Source organism: Myotis daubentonii, chromosome 8, assembly GCF_963259705.1.
Source record: "Myotis daubentonii chromosome 8, mMyoDau2.1, whole genome shotgun sequence".
NCBI lineage: Eukaryota > Metazoa > Chordata > Mammalia > Chiroptera > Vespertilionidae > Myotis > Myotis daubentonii.
In genome coordinates this window covers 26,914,249-26,935,880 of record NC_081847.1, presented here as the reverse complement: position 1 = coordinate 26,935,880, position 21,632 = coordinate 26,914,249, and the positions used below count along the sequence as shown (strand labels likewise).

Sequence of the window (21,632 nt, the reverse complement as noted above, 5' to 3'; positions counted from 1 at the left end):
AATGATAATCTTCCTAAACTCTTATAATTTCCCTTTTTGCCAATAGATTCTATTGGGTTTTTCAGATATACAATCACAATAATTTAATCACATCTGCTTTTCCCCCTTTCTTAGGATTTGGACTAATTTCCCTAGAATAATATTAAATAGCAGTGGTGTGCATCTTTCTCTTCACCCTGACACTATTGGCAATTTCACCATTGTGAAACCATTGAGTAGATGTTGGCTGTGACTTTAAGACAGATATTCTTTCACACATTAAAGGAGTATACACTTGTCTGAATGACCAGCAGTATATTAGGACTTTATGTTAAATGTTATTAAATATTGCAAACTTCTATGTTATGGGATGATTGTGTTCATTTCTTCTTTTGTGAGAAAATGTGATAAGTTACATTACTAGATCTCCTAATATGTAATTATCCTTGTGCTCCTGTGATAAATTCTACTTATTTTCTGGGTATTATTTCTTAAAGCATATGATTTGCTAATATAATTTTTAGGCTTTTGGAGTTAATTTTTTTTTCAAGTATGGTAAATCAATCATTTTCTTTTTTTTTTTTACTTTGTCCAATTTTAGTATCACAATTATACTAGCTTAATAACATGAGAGATAAATTTTCACTTATTTTCCCTGATCTAAAAGTTCTTTTTTTCATGTAACTATGAAATATGTCTACCATCACCTTTTTTATTGTCCAGCCCAAAAGAGATGAGTTTCAGCTCAGATAATCTGGAATAAATGACAGTGTCTCAGATTTGTTAGGACTTTAAAATGTGTTGTTGATTTTAACCCCAGTAATTACAATTAGTGTGGACATTCATTTCATTCAGAGTGTTAGGGAAACTTTGAGCAGTAATCTTTGTCCATTAGAAACAGGTCAACATGCAATTCAATATTGGTAGTAAGTAATCAAAGAAATGCAAAATTTAAAAGGAAACTTTTTCCCATAAATTAAAAAAGAAAAATTATAGCAGCTTCTGTTGGTGAGGTGTGGTGAGGTCCTTCCTTAGAAACAGGGATTAGAGGTTTAAAGTGGTTTAAGCTTTCCAAAGGGTATTTTAGCAAGATTTATCTAAAATCTTTCCCCAAGCGCATATCTTTTGATCCAGAAATTTCACTCCTAAGAATACTGTTAATCATATCCTCAAAGAGTTCACCACTATGATGTTCATCAAAACATTATATGTAATGGTGACAATTTAGAAGAGACTCATAAATGTGCCTTTAAAGGGGCCTGGATGAATACATTTATTCAAATATATCTATTCAACAGAATTTTGTATAGCTGTTAAAATTAAAGCAGGCAAATATTTAATGGAATAGACATACTGTATATTTAAAATATACAGGGTATCCTCAAAAATGTGTACACATTATAAAGGCAGTCTTTAGAGAAATTATTTCATTTTCAAAATGTAATATAATCTATGGCTATCAGCTATTAAAGTGTGTATACATTTTTGGGACACTCTGTATTTGAAGTAGAAAAACAAAATATACACCAATCTGTTGTTAGTAGCTTATCTCTGGATTTGGAGATTTTAGCTCAATTTTTTTTCTTGTATGTATTTTCTACATTTCTACAATGAATACATATTTCTTTTAAAAAGGGGGGGAAAAAAGTGGACCATAATACAATCTTACTTTCTTTCTACGAAGATAATAGAGTCACAGTAAGGTTTGTGTCTTTGGTATGCAGACCTGGCTATGCAGATCAATATGGGAATGTATGAATACAATGGGAAGAGTGGCTACAGATTAAAGCCAGAGTTTATGAGGAGACCTGACAAGCATTTTGATCCATTCACTGAAGGCATCGTAGATGGGATAGTGGCCAACACTTTGTCTGTTAAGGTATGTACGTCTCTTTTATAAAATTGTTCCCATCAAAAGTCTTGGACATTACCTATTTTGTGTAAAAATGTAGTTGAGTCATTAAAGGTGTAGTTGCTAGCACAGTCTCCACTTCCTTCAGACATTTTTTAAGGCCTGAATCCGAATTAGAAATTCTGAGACACTAAGTGCAGGAAATAAAGGGACTCGGCTGCACATTCAACAGGACAAAAATTGGACCCTCAGTCAACAAAACAAGTTGGTGAGACACACCATGGCCAACCCTTTCTTTTGGTGTAAATGTCCCACAGTAAAATTTACACAAAAATTATTGGAGAAATCTTCTGTTTTTGTCTAGAGAAATATCCATACTGAGAAAAATCAGAGAAAAAGAAAGTATTCCCAATAAATTGTCAAAATGGAATAAAAGCTCTGAACTTACCATAGCATGGATTTAAAAATCTATCAGAGTATTCAGGGTTTTAAAACACATACCAAATTTAAAAATTGCTTTATTAAATATTTATCTGACCCTAACAATGAATTTCAAATGATTGCCACAATCTTTGAAATTGATGTTTCAGTAGATATACCATTTTTTTCTAGCTGTGAGAATTATACCATGAATGGCAAATCATTTTTATAAAGAACTTTTTACATGAATTCTATAAGCTCTGGGTTATTTTAGCTAAATTTCATTTTACATTTTAAAGTCTTATTTTTTTTCCTCTTTAACTAGATGACTGTTAACTAAGAAACATTTTTTATTGGATATAAATTCAATTTTCAGATTGATCCAAAACCAAAGGCATATGAAAAACTATAATTTAAAAGGCTCTATAACAGTTTCACTAATTTATATCTACCTAATGCTTGTTGAGCCCATTTTTTTTATTTTAAAATTTGTTACTTTACCAAGGATTAAAAATAAAATTTCAGTGAAGTCTCTCACAATTATATCCTTTGAAATTATTTCACAGCATATATCTGAAGAGCGGAGTTGACAGAATTAGAGCTTCAAGATTATATTTATTTTTAGGAAATTGTTTTCAGCAAAGGATGTGTAATTCCTGTCATTTGATTAAAATAAACTCTTAAGCATAACTGATAAAATGGTATTTTTAGAATCTTTGTCAATTGTTATAGTTGGGTCAAACTAATAATATTTTCTTTGCTGATTCACCTTGTTTTGTACATGTTGGCTTGTTCATTTATTTTTTTTCTTGAAAATTCTTCTGTGACAGTGCAAACAACCATAAAACAATAGCATAGAGACCGGAAAGTAAGTTGAGGGGAAACAGTTGAGTCGTAGGAAAATGTACTGCTGCCCGAGTCCAGAATGGAGACCCTGTTCTGGAGCTGTCAGTATCCTGTGAATGGATGGCCATGCTGCATTGGAGTCCTGCTTTTAACCTGCAGCTAGAACCAAGATGAGCTCACGTCTGTCCAGTGGTGCTTGTGTTTTGATCTCTGACATCGGCTTTATAGTGCCAGAATGGACTTGTGCACTCAAATGGTTTTGGCCATTGTCTTTCATTGATGAGAATGTGAGAGTAGTGCCACTGAGTTAAGGACTTCTGCTTTCATCAGTCATCATAAGTTCACAAGAACATTGAGGGGAAATTCAGACAGCCTCTTCCTCGTGACTTTCTACCTAACTTGTTTGGAATGTTTTACTACAGCAGCATGTAGCTGACTTGGGCCTCACTTGGCCACGTGGCCACTGACGGCCATTCTCAAGTCACCATTGTGTTTGGTTTCTGACTCAGTCATAGTCTTGGAAATTTTGTCCCCTTTCACTGACTTGAGCTCAGAAAGGTCTTGGCCAGGGGTCAGTGAAAGGCAAAAAGGGATATCAGTAATACTTTCAACAATACAGATAATTTTTTTAAAAAAGACATGTTTACGATGCCTGAAGAATCACTCGGTTTTTAAAAATTGGGTGAGAAGAAGAGGCAGTATCTGATCATTTTACAGCTAGGCAGAGGATACCCATAATTGTGTGGATGGCTAAGCAGATGAGGTTAGAAGGAATAATGAACTGGGTTTAATGGTTTAAAGTCGATATTTATTGTTTTTGTCTTTTCAATCATCATTGTGACTTTTTATTTAAAGTGTAACAACTTTGAGAATTGGTATACCATGGGATTAAAAACACTCAAGTTAAATTTCATGAACAACGGGAAATTTTTTTAAATGCTAGAGTTTCTACTATGTTCGGTTTTAAATTTGTAATCTTAAATTACCTTTTAGTTTCATTGACACTTATGCTAAAATGAGAAGTTTCCTCTTGTAATATTTTTAAGTATTAGGAAAATCTTAATATTCAGTTGCCTCTGAAGACCAGTCTTCCATTTAATATATGTATCTTAAGTACATAAGACAAACATTTCCTCAAACTTTTGTTCTTTTATTTCCTCCTATACAACTTTGTCTTATTGACTCCTCTAACCCCAGCATTTTCAGTAGTCCCCCACTAATTCTTTAGCCAAAAGAGGAATTATATTTGTACTCTTGCTTCTATTTATCATTCAACATTCACCATCAGCATTTGTACCTCCCTGAAACATTTTCTTTTATCATTGTTATTCATTTATGAAGTTACTTTTTTATTGTTTTCTAGATCATTTCGGGTCAGTTTCTTTCTGATAAGAAAGTCGGGACTTATGTGGAAGTGGATATGTTTGGTTTGCCTGTGGACACGAGGAGGAAAGCGTTTAAGACCAAGACATCCCAAGGAAATGCTGTAAATCCCGTCTGGGAGGAAGAACCCATTGTGTTCAAAAAGGTTGGTCTTGTGTCCTTGGCATGATATGGAACTGCACACTCTAGGTGTTTTACACTGAGAAAAAAATGAAAAGAAGAATATTTTTGTGGCTTAATTGGGGAAATTACACAGCAATAAAGCAATGGCATTTTGAAAGCTATCTTGAAAACAGGTCAAGATCTCTGTGAATCACTTGTTCAGGGTTTCAGAGCTGTATTGTAAATCAGTTAATTTTAGCATACCTCATTTGGAAAGCCAGAATAACATATACATCTAATTCCCTTTCTCTCATAATACAGTGGTAAGTGATACACTTTCATTATGACTCAAATGAAGTAGAGGGGGGGAAATAAGGAATAATATGATAGTTGAGAGAAAGGCAGATCATACTTCTTTATAAAAGAACTAGAGGCCCCGGTGCACGAAATTTGTGCACTCAGAGGGTCCCTCAGCCCAGCCTGCACCCTCTTGCAGTCCAGGAGCCCTCGTGAGATGTCCAACAGATGGCTTAGGCCCTTAGGGGAGCGGGCCTAAGCCGGCAGTCAGACATCAGCAGAGGCAGGAGAGGCTCCTGCCACTGCTGCTGCGCTTGCCAGCCATGAGCCCGGCTTCGGGCTGAGTGACACTCCCCCTGTGGGAGCTCACTGACCATCAGGGACAGCTCCTGTGTTGAGTGTCTGCCCCCTGGTGGTCAGTGCATGTCATAGCAACCAGTCGTTCTGCCATTTGGTCTATTTGCATATTAGCCTTTTATTATATAGGATATTAATTAAATTCCCTAGACTCTCTAGCCACTGCAGCTGGTCATTTGATCTTGTCAGGGTTCTATCTGATAGAGTTAAAGCCTTTTACATTCACCTGGGCCTTCTCTCTGCCTTCACCAAAAAGCAAATCTTCATGTTTATCACACAAAGGATGACAGTAAGTCCAATAAAAAGTAGCATAGGCTTTCTTACCATACCCTTTGCTTTTATCTGGCCAAAATATCCACAAAGGAAGTCTTCTGCAAAGAGAATGTCTATATTAAAGGACTCTGTGCCCCATCATTTCTTATGTTAATTAGGTCTAGTAATAGTGTCTACTTCATAGAGTTAGTATAAATATCCCCTACCACACTGAAAGCATTTAGAAAATTTCGGCACATTGAAAATAGTCAATAGATGTTAGTTTGCTCTTGCTGGCAAAAATATGTTTTTTAAGGATGCATTGGCCTAATGATCTCGACATGGGATATAACTGTGCACTCTGCATGTATTACATTGAGGGTGAAAATGAGCAAATTTTCTGGTGCCTCAGTTGGGAATTTACAAATTTATAAAGCAATCTCATTTCGAAAACTATTCTGAAAGCTATTTTTTGGTTTTGTTTTGAAAATATACAAGTGGTTTGCTTTGAAAATACAGTAGTAAATACTCAAATAATGATAAGACCACTAACTCTTTGGATTTAAACATGTAACTTTTGTCATTTCCGCGCTGAGAATGTTCATGTTAAAAGCAGATGGCCTGTGTGTTGAACAAATTCCTAGTTAGGACACAGTGATAAAACATAAAGTAGTATCTCTGATACCCCTTCTCCTTTTGAAAATCTAAAGTAGAGCAGCAACTTAAGTTTTTATCAACTTGCTAAGTAGAACCTTCTAGTTGGATCTGGAAAAGCAGGACCCATATGAATAATATCTCTCTAATTCTTTTCTGTTTTCTGGAGTTGCTCCTTCTTTTAACCACGTGTGTCCTTAATGTCTCTGAAGGTGGTTCTTCCTTCACTCGCCTGTCTGAGGATAGCAGCTTATGAAGAAGGAGGAAAATTTATTGGTCACCGGATCTTGCCAGTACAAGCAATTCGGCCAGGTATGGATGGTGTGGTGAGAAGCTTTATACCAAAGTTGTAAAGAGAATCATCCCTGTCGTACATGATTATTAAAGAATGATTTAGGAAGCTGTTTGCTGCTTTGGTGTTTTGTTCTACAACAAGGTCTCTAAGACTATTTCAATCTGGCAGCTTCATGTGTTTGTGACATGCTATGATGTATGAATCAACTCTTGCCACAATAATTGTGCATAACAGACTACCTGAAAACTCAATGGCTTATAAATATTTATCTTCATACGCACCAGTCTGTGGGTTGGCAGGGTTTTCTGGGCTCAGTCATGTAGCTGTGCTCTGGGCTGTGGGCTGGGTTAGGACTATTTCACGTGTGCTCATGCAGGGGCCCAGGCTGAAGGAGCAGCGTACACACAGTAGGACTTCTCAGGGTACCCACTGGAATGCATAGAGGCAAGCCAGACTGTACAAGTGCATTGTAAGCCTCTGCTTGCACCACATCACTGAGGTCCCATTGTCCAAAGCAGAGCATATGATAAAACCCCAAGTGAAGGAATCATGGACGAGGGACAAATTTGGGGCAGTAATTTAATCTATGACAAATGCCACTGAATTCTCTTCTTTGGGGGAAAAATGTGGTTGGAAAGAAAAAAAAATCAAAATCAACATTGTTTTTCCAGCTGATGAGGAAAATAATGCTTTCTCACTTAAAACCATGCAATTAAAGTGAGAAAAGTGACCTGTTTGTCATCCAAAATCCCCTAAAATAACACTTCTATCACATAGATGTTCCTGTGTGCTAATGAACATTGTGAAGAAAATATGTGATGAACAGTGTTATTGTCGCCCTGTAGGCTATCACTACATCTGTCTGAGGAATGAGAGGAACCAGCCTCTGATGCTGCCAGCTGTCTTTGTCTACATAGAGGTGAAAGACTATGTTCCAGACACCTATGCAGGTAAACAGCCTAATCAAATGGCTCATCCGTATTTTTGTGGAAACAAAGAAAGGAGGTCCTGGCCTCAGAGTCACCTCTATTTTATATTTGTGTCTAGAAAGTAAATTGCTCAAGCCTTTATGAACAAGGGTTAATTTAATTTACTTCAAGTTCCAGTAAACTATTGAGCCTGTTTATCCACTGGTAGTAGTACTCTCATGGGCCCAACACTTTCTAACCCATGCTGCCTGGTACTACAGCAGTCTGTACAGATCTGTGTAATTATTTTTGCCTTTCCAGTTTTAGAACCTGATTCTTTTAATGCATGGAACCCTAAGTTTAGAGAAGTTAACTTATGATGTCAACAAGGGATTATAAGTTTAAATACAGTGCTAAGTGGCCTGGGTATAATATACTAAGGTGTAGTAAAGACTGTGGTATGCCCTAGCTGGTTTTTCTCAGTGGTTAGAGCATTGGCCCACAGACTGAAGGGCTGGGGGTTCCATTCCTGTCAAGGGCACATACCTCCATTGCAGGCTGGATCCCCACCCTGGTCGGGGTGCATGCGGGAGGCAACCAATTGATATGTCTCTCTCACATTGATGTTTCTCTCTGTGTCTCTCCCCCGCCCTTCCACTGTCTCTAAAAATCAATGGGGGGGGGATATCATCAGTTGAGGATTAATAAAAAAGTAAGAAGAATATGGCAAACTTGAAGCATGTGCCCTGCCCAATGATGGCAGACACATTCAACTCCAGCTAGACCCATATTGCCAAATCTTTTGGTTGTTTCAACCATCTGGAAAACAGGCTTTTTATGTGAAATGTCTCCACTTATGAAACATCATTTGGGCCAAACTCAGGTCCCTGGAATGAATGGAACCCTTGAAATTAAACTGAATAATATGGAGCATTGAGACATCCCGATTTGGAGCCTGTCGTGTTTGGCTCTGTTTCTGGAGTTTCAGCAAAGGATCTTAACTCTTGTTTATTTTTAAAATGTTGGATGAATGAGTGGGTAGTTACACTGGTAGATGGAAGAATGGAAAATGAATGATGAATTGGTAGATGGATGGATGAGTAGATGGATAGATGGGTGCATGGATGGATGGTGGATAATCAATACTTCCAAGATCTTTCATCTAAAACATCTCTTCCCAATTTAGATGTGATTGAAGCTTTGTCAAATCCAATTCGATATGTGAATCTGATGGAGCAGAGAGCTAAGCAACTGGCTGCTTTGACACTGGAAGATGAGGAAGAAGTAAAGGTGAGAGGGGGTGCTAATCTTATGCCTGACATTAAGGGTGATTTCCACACCTCATTGCTGGTGTTACCTAGGTAACACCACACCTCAGGAGAAGAAATCAGCACATTGGGAAAACATCTTTATGGAGTTCATCATCATCTCACAAAACAACCAGATGATTAGCTGAATTTTTCATATTTCATTCTCTTCTCGTATCCTGTGGCTACCACCAGTGTCTTATTTTGTGACCCATGAAACAGTACACATCTTGCTGCTTCATATAAAATTTCTAGATGATTTCATGTTAATTAAAGATGATTAAGGCACTTATAAAAGAAGATGATTATCAAGTCATTTAGTACTTTCTTTTGTCTTCAATGTAAAGTACAGGATTTTCAAAGTGCTTTTGTGATTTATTACAATACATAAGGTACTTAAAACAATACCTGGTGTGTAATATGGGCCATAAGGTGTTTGCTATTATTATTACATCGTATATTTATGTGTTAAAATATGTAATCCTAAAAGAGTTGGTATATTATTCTAAGTTACATATCACCATGTAAAGAATAATTAAGGAAGGGTTTAGAAATATTAGAAGTGAAGTTTAAAAATATGAAGCCTCTATGTAGACTGGAGATCTTTTGGTTTTTAAAAAAGTGAAATATTATTTAATGATTATTGGAGATAGCCCCAATATTAAAAATAGTGATAAAAATAGCTATTTTCATATTTTATTTGAATTGTCGGATAATAAATTCAGGGGGGGAAAGATAAGAAAAGTGGATAACTATGTGTGTGGGGGGAAACCTTGAAAACTGTTTAGATAACTATAACTAATAGCAAATCCACTTAAGTTTATATTATCTTTTAAGTAGCCCTTTTCTTATTCTAAAGGAAGCATAGGTTTATCATAGAAAAATTAAAAATAAAAAGGAGAAAAGAAAGTCTGAAAGATATCACCTCTAATTCAAATGTCCAAGCCACCCAGTGGTAACACTAAATATGGGATCCCATATAGCTAGTTTTTATGTACAATTATACTCCTTCATAAAATGGGATAGTACTCACAATCCGTGTTTTATTTTCATTTAATGCAAATATTTCCAAGTTATTAAATATTCTATGGTATGACTTTTAGTAACTTCGTGGTCTTCTATCATGTAACTATACCATGATTTATACTTGCATTCCCCTCTTATTGGGTATTTGGAATGCTTCTCTATTTTAAACAGATCTTCCATGACTATCATGTAAATTTTTAGCACATTTATGATTATTTCCTTGGTTTTGTATAGAATTTCAGAAATTTTAAATATAAGATGTTGAGTTAACGGAACATAAGAAAAATGAAATGAAAGGAAAATATTTCACATACGAGTAAGATTTTCCAGTCTCTCATTTACACTGCAGGACCAATAGATACATCATCCTCTGGGATGAAATTTCAGGTTAGACTGGGAAGTTTCATAAATAATGCTGTATGTAGTATGCAATAAATGCGGTTGTAGGGAAACTTTATACTGTCAGGAAATTATGCCTAATGGCAGACATGAATATACTTCCAAGTTGCTTGTGCCTCTGACATCTAGGCTTACCATTTGCAGAGGGAAACCTAGAAACAAACAAACAGACAAAAAACACCTGAGGCCCCCGCTTGGATTTTGAGGGCTTGGTGTAAGCAATCACTGCTATACAGGCCCATTGAAGGTGTCTTTGCAAGCTGTTGGTGGCCTGCCCACATCTCCTTTGCAGGCTGCTGCAGCTGTGGGCGGCGAACCCGCACAGCTCCAGGCTTCTCCAGAGGACTGGCCTGGGCTGATGGGAGCCACCTTCTCTGGAGATGCCTGGAAGGTTATTCCTGGAATAGAGTGGTCCCTGCCCAGAGACTGAAAGATCCTGGAGAATAACTCAGGTGCCTTGCTATTGAGTGGGCAACTTCTGTGTTGCAATTCGCACTCCCAAACTGGCCCCCCCTGCCCCCCCCACCCTCCCCCCCACACACACACACCTTTGTTGGATCAGGCTAAGGCTGAGACCACATTTTAACTTATCTTCTCTCCCTGTTTACCCTGCCTTCCTCACTTCCTGACAATTTTCTCCTGAGCACATACTCTCAATAAATCATTTACTCAAGATCCCCTGTGTGCAGTTCTGCTTATAGAGAACCCAGCGAGGCTAAATAGCTTCTGTTTATCATTAAATTATAAATTGAAAGTTTTGCTTGGGAACTAGAATTTAAATGTTTGCCAATAGTTACATCTTTAATCTGGGTGTTTCTTCAGAGATAAGAGTGTGTTATTTTTCTTTCCAATAGCCTTTGAAAAGATTAAGTAAGACTACAGAATGTCTTGCTTTGCTCATCTATACACCAGTATGAAATTAGAAGCGGTCCTTAGAAATCCACCAGAAGCTCTAAAACTTTTCTCTCCTACCTTCTTGTGCTTACTACCATACTTAATAAAATTTAATTCAAGGCAAGTACAGTTAATATAGATATAAGACAATTACTATTCATAGCATCCTTCTCTGATTAGAAAACAGGAGTCTCTTTACTCAATTAGATATATTTTATTTTCTAAGAAATAGAAGTTGGACTGAAGCATTTTCAAGTGAAATTACACGTTTTGTCACTATTTAGAAACAAGACTTTTTATATCATCAACTTCTACCTCTTTGTTAGCCAGGTTCTCCAAGGAGTAAGCTCTCCCTTGAGGAGAACCTTTCAAGACACCAGCCTCTTCGGCGTATGTAGTGCAGCATTTGGGGTAAAGGTCTCATAATGGGACACTTTGCTGATGGTGCCTCTGAGCGACCCTTTCTCTATTTTTCTTTCTTTCTTTTTATTTTTTATATATTTTTTAAATTTTATTTTATTGTTTAAAGTATTACAAATAGTAGTACATATGTCTCCATTTTTCTCCATTGACCTCCCCCCGGCCTCCCCTAACCCCCCCCCCCACCACACACACACACACACACACACACACACACACACACATGCCCTCCCCCCCTCCCCCCCCCCGCAGTGTCTTGTGTCCATTGGTTATGCTTATATGCATACATACAAGTCCTTCTGTTGATCTCTTAACCCCCCTCTCCCCCCAATTGCAAGGAAATGTCACTAAGGAATGGAGACCTGGGGCCCTGGAGATTGCAGGGGTCCTTTCACGTTGCTGTCCTTTCAAAGCCTTATCTTTGCAAGACATCGCCTGCCAAAAAGCTATTTGGGGAAAATAAAACAGCCCTGGATATAAAAATGCAGTAGAAGTTTTGGTCAAGTTTATTTTTGTTTCTCCTCTAAAAAAAATGGTGATCAGAAAGGATTTCCAATAAATGTATAATGTTGGTTAAACTTAGAGAAAACTTGGACCTTTTCAGTTTTAGAAATAATTTAAAGACATTGAATCAGATAGATTCCATATGGTTTAACAGAAAAAAAAAATACAAATTTTTCCTTTGGAATGTCTAAACCCATAATTGCCGTCATTTTTGAAATTCAAGAAAAAAGTCATTTGCCCTTACCATGGAACAGTAGGAAAGAAAAGTCATTTCCCACCCCTGAGCACCAGTGCCCTTCATCTTGTCTTGCAGTAATACACAGTCCTTTGAATGAGGCCACTGAACATAAGGAGCTGTGGTTTTCTCGGAAGAAAATTTTATCTAGGACATGGCAGGCACTGGAGACACTATTTTAGCAGCGAAGATGTTTTTAGTAGAATCCTTTTAACTTGTACCTATAAAGGTCATATCTATTTGAAAATTAAAGACTTCATTGCACTGCAAAATATTCCCACATTTGTAATAGTCTAATAAGTTATCTTCATTGAGTAATTTGCAAACCAAATAACTAGGAAAATTGAAAATTCCTCCATGCTTTGGACAATAGATAGTTATTTCATATCATGTGAAAAAATACCTATAATAATAAAAGGGTAGTATGCTAATTAGACCAAATGTCTTCTGGACATCATTCCAGATGTCCTTCCTGATGAAGCCGGGGCCAGAGGGAAGCCAGCCATGTCCCAGGTGCCTGCAGGCAGCCAGAGGAGGGAAGCAGCCCAGGTCCCGGGTGCCGGAGGGAAGCCAGTGCCGGCAGCCAGGGGAAGGAAGGCCTAGTCTTGCATGAATTTTTGTGCATAGGGTCTCGTGTGTGTGTGTGTGTGTGTGTGTGTGTGTGTATATACATACACACACACACACATATATATATATAAATTCAACATATGTATGTTGGAAGTTAAGGAATAATAGAGATTAAAGTTGTTATTCAGGGTAGTGGGTTAGTAAAGTTGTAGAAAGTTGCCTAATCTGAAAAACAAAAGCTTTATAATATGTTTAGCTATTTCTCTAAATAAAAAGTCATTTAAAAATAATAAACAAAAGACACAGAAGGCCCAGTAATTTTGCAGATACTGTTAAAATTTTTGTTGTATATCCTGCTAGCATGCTTTCTAGGTACATTTGCTTTTTACCAAGATTTTTTTAATTTCTAAAAATGTTTCACAGCCCTAATACTTTAGCATGGTTATAGAGATGCCTAATGAGACATCAGTAACACTTTTTAAATTTTATTTTTTAAATATGCCTATAAAGAGACAAAAGTCACTATCCAGTGTATCTATTACAAAATATTATTTGGTAGTAATTTCCAAATGCAATATTTGCTAAAACATGTCCAGATGTGGAGAATAAAAGTAAATATTTACTGAGTGCTTCCTATGTTTCTGGTACTGTTCTAAGCCCTTTAATGTCACAACATAGCAAAGTCTTTAAAAATCCATGTGTCTTAAGTACTACTATTCCCATTTAACAGATGGGAAAAGTGAGGCAGTGAGAGGTTAACTTTATCACCCAGTGCCACACAGCTGGTAAAGAGCAGAGTCGGGATTGAAATCTAAGCAATCTGGCTCCAGAACTCACGTTCTATACTACCACTTCTCGAAGTTTAATGATAAAATGCTGATCCTTACTCAGTGGGCCTGGAGTGGGGCCTGGGGCTCAGAAACTAACAGGCCCAAGTGATGGGAGAATGCTGTTCCAGAGCACTCTGTACAGAGAAGCAAAGATCTGTACTGCACCACATTGCACCATGCACCTCAGTAACAAAACCAGCTTTCTAGTAACCTTCAGTAAGGACTAACCCTTCATTCACTTCCGGTCTCCTGCAGCAGGTTACCTGGATGACTGAGCACAGACTACAAGACCTTTACCTTTGATAGTAATATATTTTGAACTGAAATTTTTGTTGAATCAAATGTCAAGATTTCCCCCCTTTAAGTCACTGGATATTATAAAAACTAGTTTTTCAATAAGTTAGGTTTCTGTATACAGATTCTATTTGATCAGATTATACACTGGCTGTTGGCCAAAATACACACACATATCTCCCAACTCCAAACTTCCAAGTTACAAAGGCTACATTCAGTCACCAAGCATCCATTTCCACCCTTGGGGGAAGTTATGGTCTGAGACAGAGTACAGGCATTCCTCGGAGATATGTTGAGTTGGTTCCAGACCACCACAAAGTGAGTATCATCGCAGTAAAGCAGGTCATAATTTTTTTTGCTGGCAAAAGATCTTGCCTTCAGTTTGTAAAAAAACACATCTGTGAAACATAGTAAAGCGAAGGTAAAAATTGAGATATGCCTGTACCTGACACCCCAACCTTACTCAGCCCTCAAGGCCAACATTCTGTTCTCAGGAGCTCCCTCTGTTGTTTGTGTGTATGATAGCAGTGCAGGCATGTGAGTTATCTCCACATTTTTGTACTGGAAAGGGAGAGTTGTTTGATAATACTAACATTTCATTTATTTTAAGAGGCCTAGTTTTTAAGTTGTCAGACTTAAAAAGTTGTTCTTATCAGTGAGCTTATGGTTTATTTCCTAATTCAGTGTATGGCACCTTGGGGATACCTTAGAAGGAATTTGATTATTTGAAAAGAAAAGGTCCTACGGTCTGGTGTAAATTTCACCAGTAAAATAACCCAACAGCAAAAATCCAAGGTGATAACCTCATAAGGGCACAGCAATGAACTCAGGAAGGCCTTGGTGGCCATTTAATTTTTCCAGCAAATAAGCTGAGTCTCGTCCATGGTTCAAGAACTTGGTGATAAAATCAAAGATGAGGTTTATTGGTCATTTTTTATTCTCCTTAAATGAAAATCTTCCTCCTCCAATAATAATGTAGCTAAGTACTAATTTATAGAAACAATAGCTTCTCCCCGCCCCTGAACTTGAAAGCATCCAATAAAGTAGGAAGAGAGAGTTTGCCTTTTAGGAGCTGGCCTTTAGATAACAACACTGTCCCTTTCATTTCTGTGTGGCTTTGGAGATTACAAGGCATTTTCATTGGATGCCCTGGATAAATCTTGACCCCCATCAGGACAAATATACAGTCTCCATTTTTAAAATTTCGGTCGACTCTCAACAGTGGCTTCCGGTTCTTCTGTCTAAAACAGCGATGAGTGCAGACACTTGAATGTTGTCATCCACGCTGTGCGCAATGACATCGAGATTATAAAAGTGTGACTCTGAAGGACAAAGTTTTCCACTCTGCTTTAGACCAGGGCTTCTCGAATTTTAAACTGGGAATCTTGTTACATTGCAGATGTAATTAATGTAATGTAATATTAGGTCTGGAGCAGGGCACATAATTCTGCATTTCCAACAAGCTTCCAGGTGATGGCGATGCTGCTGGTCTGTGGAGCATATTTTGAGTAGCAAGGTTTTCAGACTTTATCATGTAGCAGAATCACCTGGATGACTTCTTAAAGCACAGATTGCTGGGCCTCACCTTCAGATTCCTATTCAGTAGGTCTGGGGTAGACCCAAGAATTGCATCTCTAACAAGTATTTGCCAAATGATTTGGCTTACTATGAAACATTCATTCTCACGAGATGAATGCAAAAGGCAGTGTTGGTCTCCGTTCTCTTTGAAGGAATCCATAACTTCTGCCTAAGTGCCAATAGTTTATTTCTGCTGAATTCTTTGGAAACCATAACAGTATTTCTAATAAATTAAAGTTGTCTGGAACAGAAACATATATAAGGCATATGAAATGTTCAGCAGAGCTATGGCCTTTAATCTTTAATCTCCTCCTAAATAAACAACTGCAATTATGAGTAAAGCAGTATCTTTATTTTTCATTCATTGATTCATTTATTTAAAGAAAAATTTTTTCTTATTTTAAAATAACATTTAGATGGTTTTTAGTTACAGGATTTTGTCATTAACAATATATCTATTGATTACATGTGAGCAGGAAAATGTGTATTTATTAATTCACTTATTTATTCAATACAATTTTTTTAATACAACTGAGTGTCAGTTACCATGCTGGGCACTATGAACATATATTAGAAGAAAAATCGGATGTTCTCATAGACCTTACAGTCTGGAGGGAGAAACTGACATTAATACAAATTCACACATATTTATATAAACTACAACTGTCACTAATGTTTCAACACAGTGAGACCATGTGAATGTTGATTGTTTCTTTATATTATGACATGACTCATGCTGTGTAAAGAATCAGTTGGCTTCGTGTTCCAATTGGCTCCAGTTACCGCTGGAGGAACATGCTGGGTACTAATTGCAATGAAAGCCAGAATCATTTTACTTGGTAAATCAAGAAGCTTCAAATGCTGAAGTCAAGAGATGGATTTGTTTATCTGCTTAAAGCTCTCTTTTGCTTCTAACTCCTCCTAATAGGCTTCAAAACATAAAAGTTGTGCTATATTTTATTAGGAAAATGTTCAAACATACACAAACATGGAAAGAATTGTATACTGAACATCAAATAGCAATTGCCTGGATTCTATACTTAAAATTTAAATGCATTTGTTTATCACATATATATTCATCTCTCCATCCTTCTAGCCACTCATTATTTCATGGGTTTTTGTTGTTGTTGTTGTTAATCCTCACCCAAGGATATTTTTTTTCCATTGATTTTTAGAGAGAGTGGAAGGGAGGGGGAGAGATAGAGAGCGAGAAACATCCATGTGAAAGAGATATATCGATTGGTTGCCTCCCACATGATCCCTGACCCGGGCCAGGGATTGAGTCTGCAACCTAGTATTGCCCTTGACCGAAATCAAACCTGAGACCCTTCAGTCCTCAGGCCCAAACTCTATCCACTGAGCCAAATTGGCTAGGACTATTTCATTTTATATTGATGCATTTCAAAGAAGGTTGCAAATACTGGCATATTTCATCCCTAAACACTTCAGAATGAATGTAGCAGGATATAGTTTTTAGAAATGAACCAAATCTCTTAGAAATTTGGGGCAGATACATTATCTTATTTTATTCAGCTAATAGAAATTGAAGGTACAAATTATATATGTCTTTGAAGAAGCTCTTTCTTGAGGGAAAGACAAAGCCACACTCACTTCTCACACTTATTCCAATAGACTAGACTTTTGCATGATGAAACCCAGAAAAACTGGTGGCCTTGCCTCTTACCCATTTGATGTCCAAATAGAGATGCTGTTATCCTAACCACTACATGGAGGGACTACAGTTTTTAGATGACTTTGGCAAGGACAGCATGACCCAGCATCTCCAACAACTCAGTCACACATTTGGTATTTGCAAGACCCTTTACTTACCATACTAACCACTCAATTAAGTTCCGTACATTTTAGTGTTCTATAGGGCTGTAAAGTTCTGTTTTGATTTTATTGAATTTATTGGGGTAAAATTGGTTAACAAATTATGCAGGTTCTAGGTATACACTTCTACAATATATCATCTTTTATTGTATTGTGTGCTTATTTTTTTATTGCTTGATCATCACATTCAATTTTCAAAGGGCAGGATGTAGACTTACTCAATTAGCATATCAAATAGCATCTCTTCCTCTGTAAAACTTGTGAAAATGGCCTTTCCAGTTATCCTTTTATTATTCCACTTACAGAATATTTTACAGTCACTTCTGTTCAATTTTTAAATAGGAATAATATAAATACTACTTTAAAATAAAATTTTAGTTTAAAAAAGTCTACTTGTTGTGAAGAAAAAAATGTTGTAATACTTTCAGTTGGCCACTAGAGGACAGGAGCCCACTTCTGCTGTAGTTAATTTTGCACATTTTTCTCTACTTGTCTAAGCCAAATTCAGTGCAACTGAAATACTAGCTTCTGAACTTTCTTTTCTTGAAATTTGTTTACTTGGATCCTACGAGTCTCTCCATTACATTGATAACGTTGACATTTCTAGTTCTTTGGTTTCTGTCATAACTGCCAGTGTTATGTGAAAGGATTTCGTGCTTATTTCACTCAACTCACAAGAAAGAATATGTGGGAAAAAGGCTAGGGAGAAATAAAGTCACAAGAACTGCCTTCCGCTGATTCCTTGAAGTGAGACAAGGAATTTCGTTTTTTAATTTCAGCTCAAATACAATGCTATCAAATAGTTTAAGAAGGTAATAACAAAACAGTAAGAAATATGGGAAATGAAAGGATGTTTACCATTTTAGCCTGATCCTGGGGAAACGCCGTCAGAAGCTCCGAGTGAAGCCGGGACGACTCCAGCAGAAAATGGAGTAAATCACACTACATCCCTGGCACCCAAACCTCCCTCCCAGGCCCTCCACAGCCAACCTGCTCCAGGTAAAACCTCAGAAAAGAGAGCTGTAAACCTTGACAAAGAGCCTCTAGTTTATTTGTGCCACAAAGGAGGTAGCATGATGCAGTTACCTATAGTATCATGTGAGCAAGGGCACATGGACTTAGAAGGATCCAGAAATGTGTGATAAAGGAATGAATGAATGAGTGAATGAATGAATAAATGAGTGAACAAATGAAGTAATGAGTGAATGAATGAATGAGTGAATGCCAAGAAAGACACCTAAGTGCTCATCTGGTTCTGCTGATGACTTATGAAGCCACAACAAAATATCACCCAGGTTTCTGGTGTCTTTATTTAGTGGTGGATTATGTCTGCTGGCAGTCTCAAAAGATTTAGACTCAAGGGCCAAAGGTTGTTTTACAGGAAGAATAAGATGCATAAAGTTAAAAGTGGCTGTTTTACAAACTTCTTGTAAGCAGCTATGCTTTAGAAGCTCATTCTTAGCTCTTCCTCACTAAGTCAAGGCTCCAACTTACTTTTCAATAACCTTGAGCGCTCCTCAGGTGCCCAGAACCCTGCTAAGCCCTTCATGTGGATTATCTCATTGAACTCTTAGACTCTGCCTAGGAGTGTAGATTCTATGATTGTCCCATTGTCCGGGTGACTAAATTGCAGTTCTGGGGTGACAAGGTGCTTCTCGAAGGTCATATATCCAGGGAAGGGTGATGTCCAGACTGGCACAGTCCCCTATGATCCTAAAATACTTGCTTTCAACTTCTGTGCTCCCACCAAAGCTACACTCATGTCTCACTTCTCAGGAAAATCCTTTGATTTCTATGCAACTAACTTTGACGTGTTGTCTGAGACTGCTTTAGGCAACTACAGTGGCACACATGTCCTGTTTCCCCAGGAAATGGTAGAGTTCCCAGGTTAGGCTTCAGTTTGATGTTTCCTTTGCAAAGAGCCTGGGAACAGCATGTACTTAATAACTTTTTGTTGAATTGGCCAATAAACTGAATAAAGGGAGAGGGATTTTCTTCCATGAAAGTGTGGCCTCATGTTTCCTCATGCCAGTGCATGCCACCTATGCGCCCAGACTCTTTATTTGGGAGGGGAGGAGTATGTCTCATGGAGGAGAATGAGGTTTTGAAAAGAACAAATCATATTAAATGTGTATGAGAGATGACTGGGGCCTATGCTTTCAAGAAGGTTGTTGAGATCGGTAACAGTGAGACGACTTGGTCAGGAACAAGAAGTGATATTTTCAAATGAAGATTTTTATATGGCAAATACAAACTTTTGAGTGCTTCTGGAATATAAATAAGTCATTTAAATATGTGAGTGATAATACCCTTGTGCTTTGCTTTTTTTAAATTTTGTTTTATTGCTTAAAGTATTACAAAGAGTATTACATGTGTCTCTCTTTTTTTTCTTTTCTCCCTTGACCTTCCCCTGGCCTCCCCTACTCCCCAGTTGTGCTTTGCTTTTGATAGAAGAGCATTTAGACTTTTTTTTGGGGGGGGGAGGGAGTGGTTATTTCATGTTTTGAAAAAATTGGACATACAGAATAATTTTTTAAAATGGAACAGACAGCATTACAAAAATGATTTGCACTTCTCTGATGTTAACATCTGTCAGAATCATAGTATGACTCTCAGGCCAGGAAATCAACTTTGGCTCAGCACCCTGAACTGAACGACAGACCTTGTTTGAACTTCACCCGCTTCCCACTAATGTCTTTATATGACCATCCCAGGTTCCAACTCAGGATCCCACACTGTGTTTAATGGTCATGTCTCCTTATTTTCCTTTAACCTATGACGGACCCTCAGTCTGTCCTGTCTTTCATGACCTTGACACTATTAAAGAGTTCTGGTCAGGTATTTTGCAGAATAGCCCTCCATTTGGACCAGCCTGATGTTTTCTCATGATTAGGTTGAAGTACTACATGTTTGGCAAGGACATCACAGAGGTGATGTCACGCCCTTCTCAGTGCAGCATGTCAGGGGAACCTGGTATTGATGTGTCTCCTCACTGGTGGTGTTGGAGCACTTGGTTAAGGTGATGACTACCAGCTTTCTCCACTGAAAGTTACAGTTTTCTCCTTCATAGTTAACAGCTATCCTGGGGGAGATACTTTTAGATGGTGCAGCTAGCCTGTTTCTCCTTAAACATTTACCCAGCGATCTTGGCATCCGCCAATAGAACTTGTCTGCAACAAGTTAGTTAGTGATTAGTGCCAACTTGTCAGCATTTGATTTTTAAAAGACCACTTGTCATTCTTGATTTTGCCAAAAGGTGGCAGTAGCATTGCCTAAATTGAATTTGTTGCTGGTTTTTATTTCAAGTGGAGGGATATACTTTTTCTCTATAAATGGAACATATAGATTCACATTTAATTATGTTTGCCTCAAAGTAACGAAAGGAGAACATTTCTTAGAAGTTTTTGGAATAATTTTCTCCCCAAATTTGTAATTTCTCCACAAAGAGATTTAGACTCAAGGGCCAATCGCTGTTTTATAAGAAGAATAAAATGTAAAAAAGTTAAAAATGCCTATTTATTTTATCTTTTTATTTCAGGTTCTGTAAAGGCACCTGCCAAAACAGAAGATCTTATTCATAGTGTTTTAACAGGTAAATACCACCTTTTCCCTGGAGGAATTAGGCAGCTGAATATTATAGAGTGTTAAGTATTTAGAGCAGTGGTTCTCAACCTTCTGGCCCTTTAAATACAGTTCCTCATGCTGTGACCCAACCATAAATTATTTTCGTTGCTACTTCGTAGCTCAATGTTGCTACTGTTATGAATTGTAATGTAAATATCTGATATGCAGGATGGTCTTAGGCTTTTCCTGTGAAAGGGTCGTTCGACCGCCAAAGGGGTCGCGACCCACAGGTTGAGAACCGCTGATTTAGAGGAAAGAAGGCTTCCCTCCATCTCTGAAAATTAAAATTATTCATATTTCTTCTCTAAAAATACTTACAGATACACAGCCCTAGTTGAGGCCACACTACATGATGTGATCACAGAAAAGTGACCATCCATGGGCGATAGGATCCTATTGATATAAAAATAATACAGTTTCACAAGATATCCATTTTAGAATCTAAAAATTGTTTCACCCTGGAAATGTGGCCCAGCTAATAGGAAGGCATATCCTCCCAAAGTAACAACAGTAAACCATCGTTTAGAAATACAGAATATGATCCATTGGTGACCACAGAATACACAGTGTTGGAGGACTGTGATTCAGTTGGGAAATATTTTATACTAGGGGCCCGGTGCACGAAATTTGTGCACTGGGTGTGTGTGGGGGGGGAGTGTCCCTCAGCCCAGCCTGCCCCCTCTCACATACTGGGAGCCCTCAGGCGTTGACCCCCATCACCCTCCAATCGCAGGATCGGCCCCTTGCCCAGGCCTGACGCCTCTGACAGAGGC

At 37.7% G+C, this 21,632-nt stretch overlaps 1 protein-coding gene across 4 annotated transcripts in view; it reads left to right on the top strand.

Moving 5' to 3' along the window:
• The window catches only part of PLCB1 (phospholipase C beta 1), a 625,546-nt gene that overhangs the window by 507,644 nt on the left and 96,270 nt on the right, over nucleotides 1-21,632 (top strand). For all 4 annotated transcript variants that reach the window (XM_059705575.1, XM_059705573.1, XM_059705577.1 and 1 more), the window contains exons 19-25: nucleotides 1,704-1,858; nucleotides 4,461-4,625; nucleotides 6,355-6,454; nucleotides 7,283-7,387; nucleotides 8,532-8,635; nucleotides 18,102-18,234; nucleotides 20,774-20,827. In XM_059705575.1, the coding sequence (XP_059561558.1) occupies nucleotides 1,704-1,858; nucleotides 4,461-4,625; nucleotides 6,355-6,454; nucleotides 7,283-7,387; nucleotides 8,532-8,635; nucleotides 18,102-18,234; nucleotides 20,774-20,827 (816 nt within the window). The remainder of the gene's footprint in view (nucleotides 1-1,703; nucleotides 1,859-4,460; nucleotides 4,626-6,354; nucleotides 6,455-7,282; nucleotides 7,388-8,531; nucleotides 8,636-18,101; nucleotides 18,235-20,773; nucleotides 20,828-21,632) is intronic.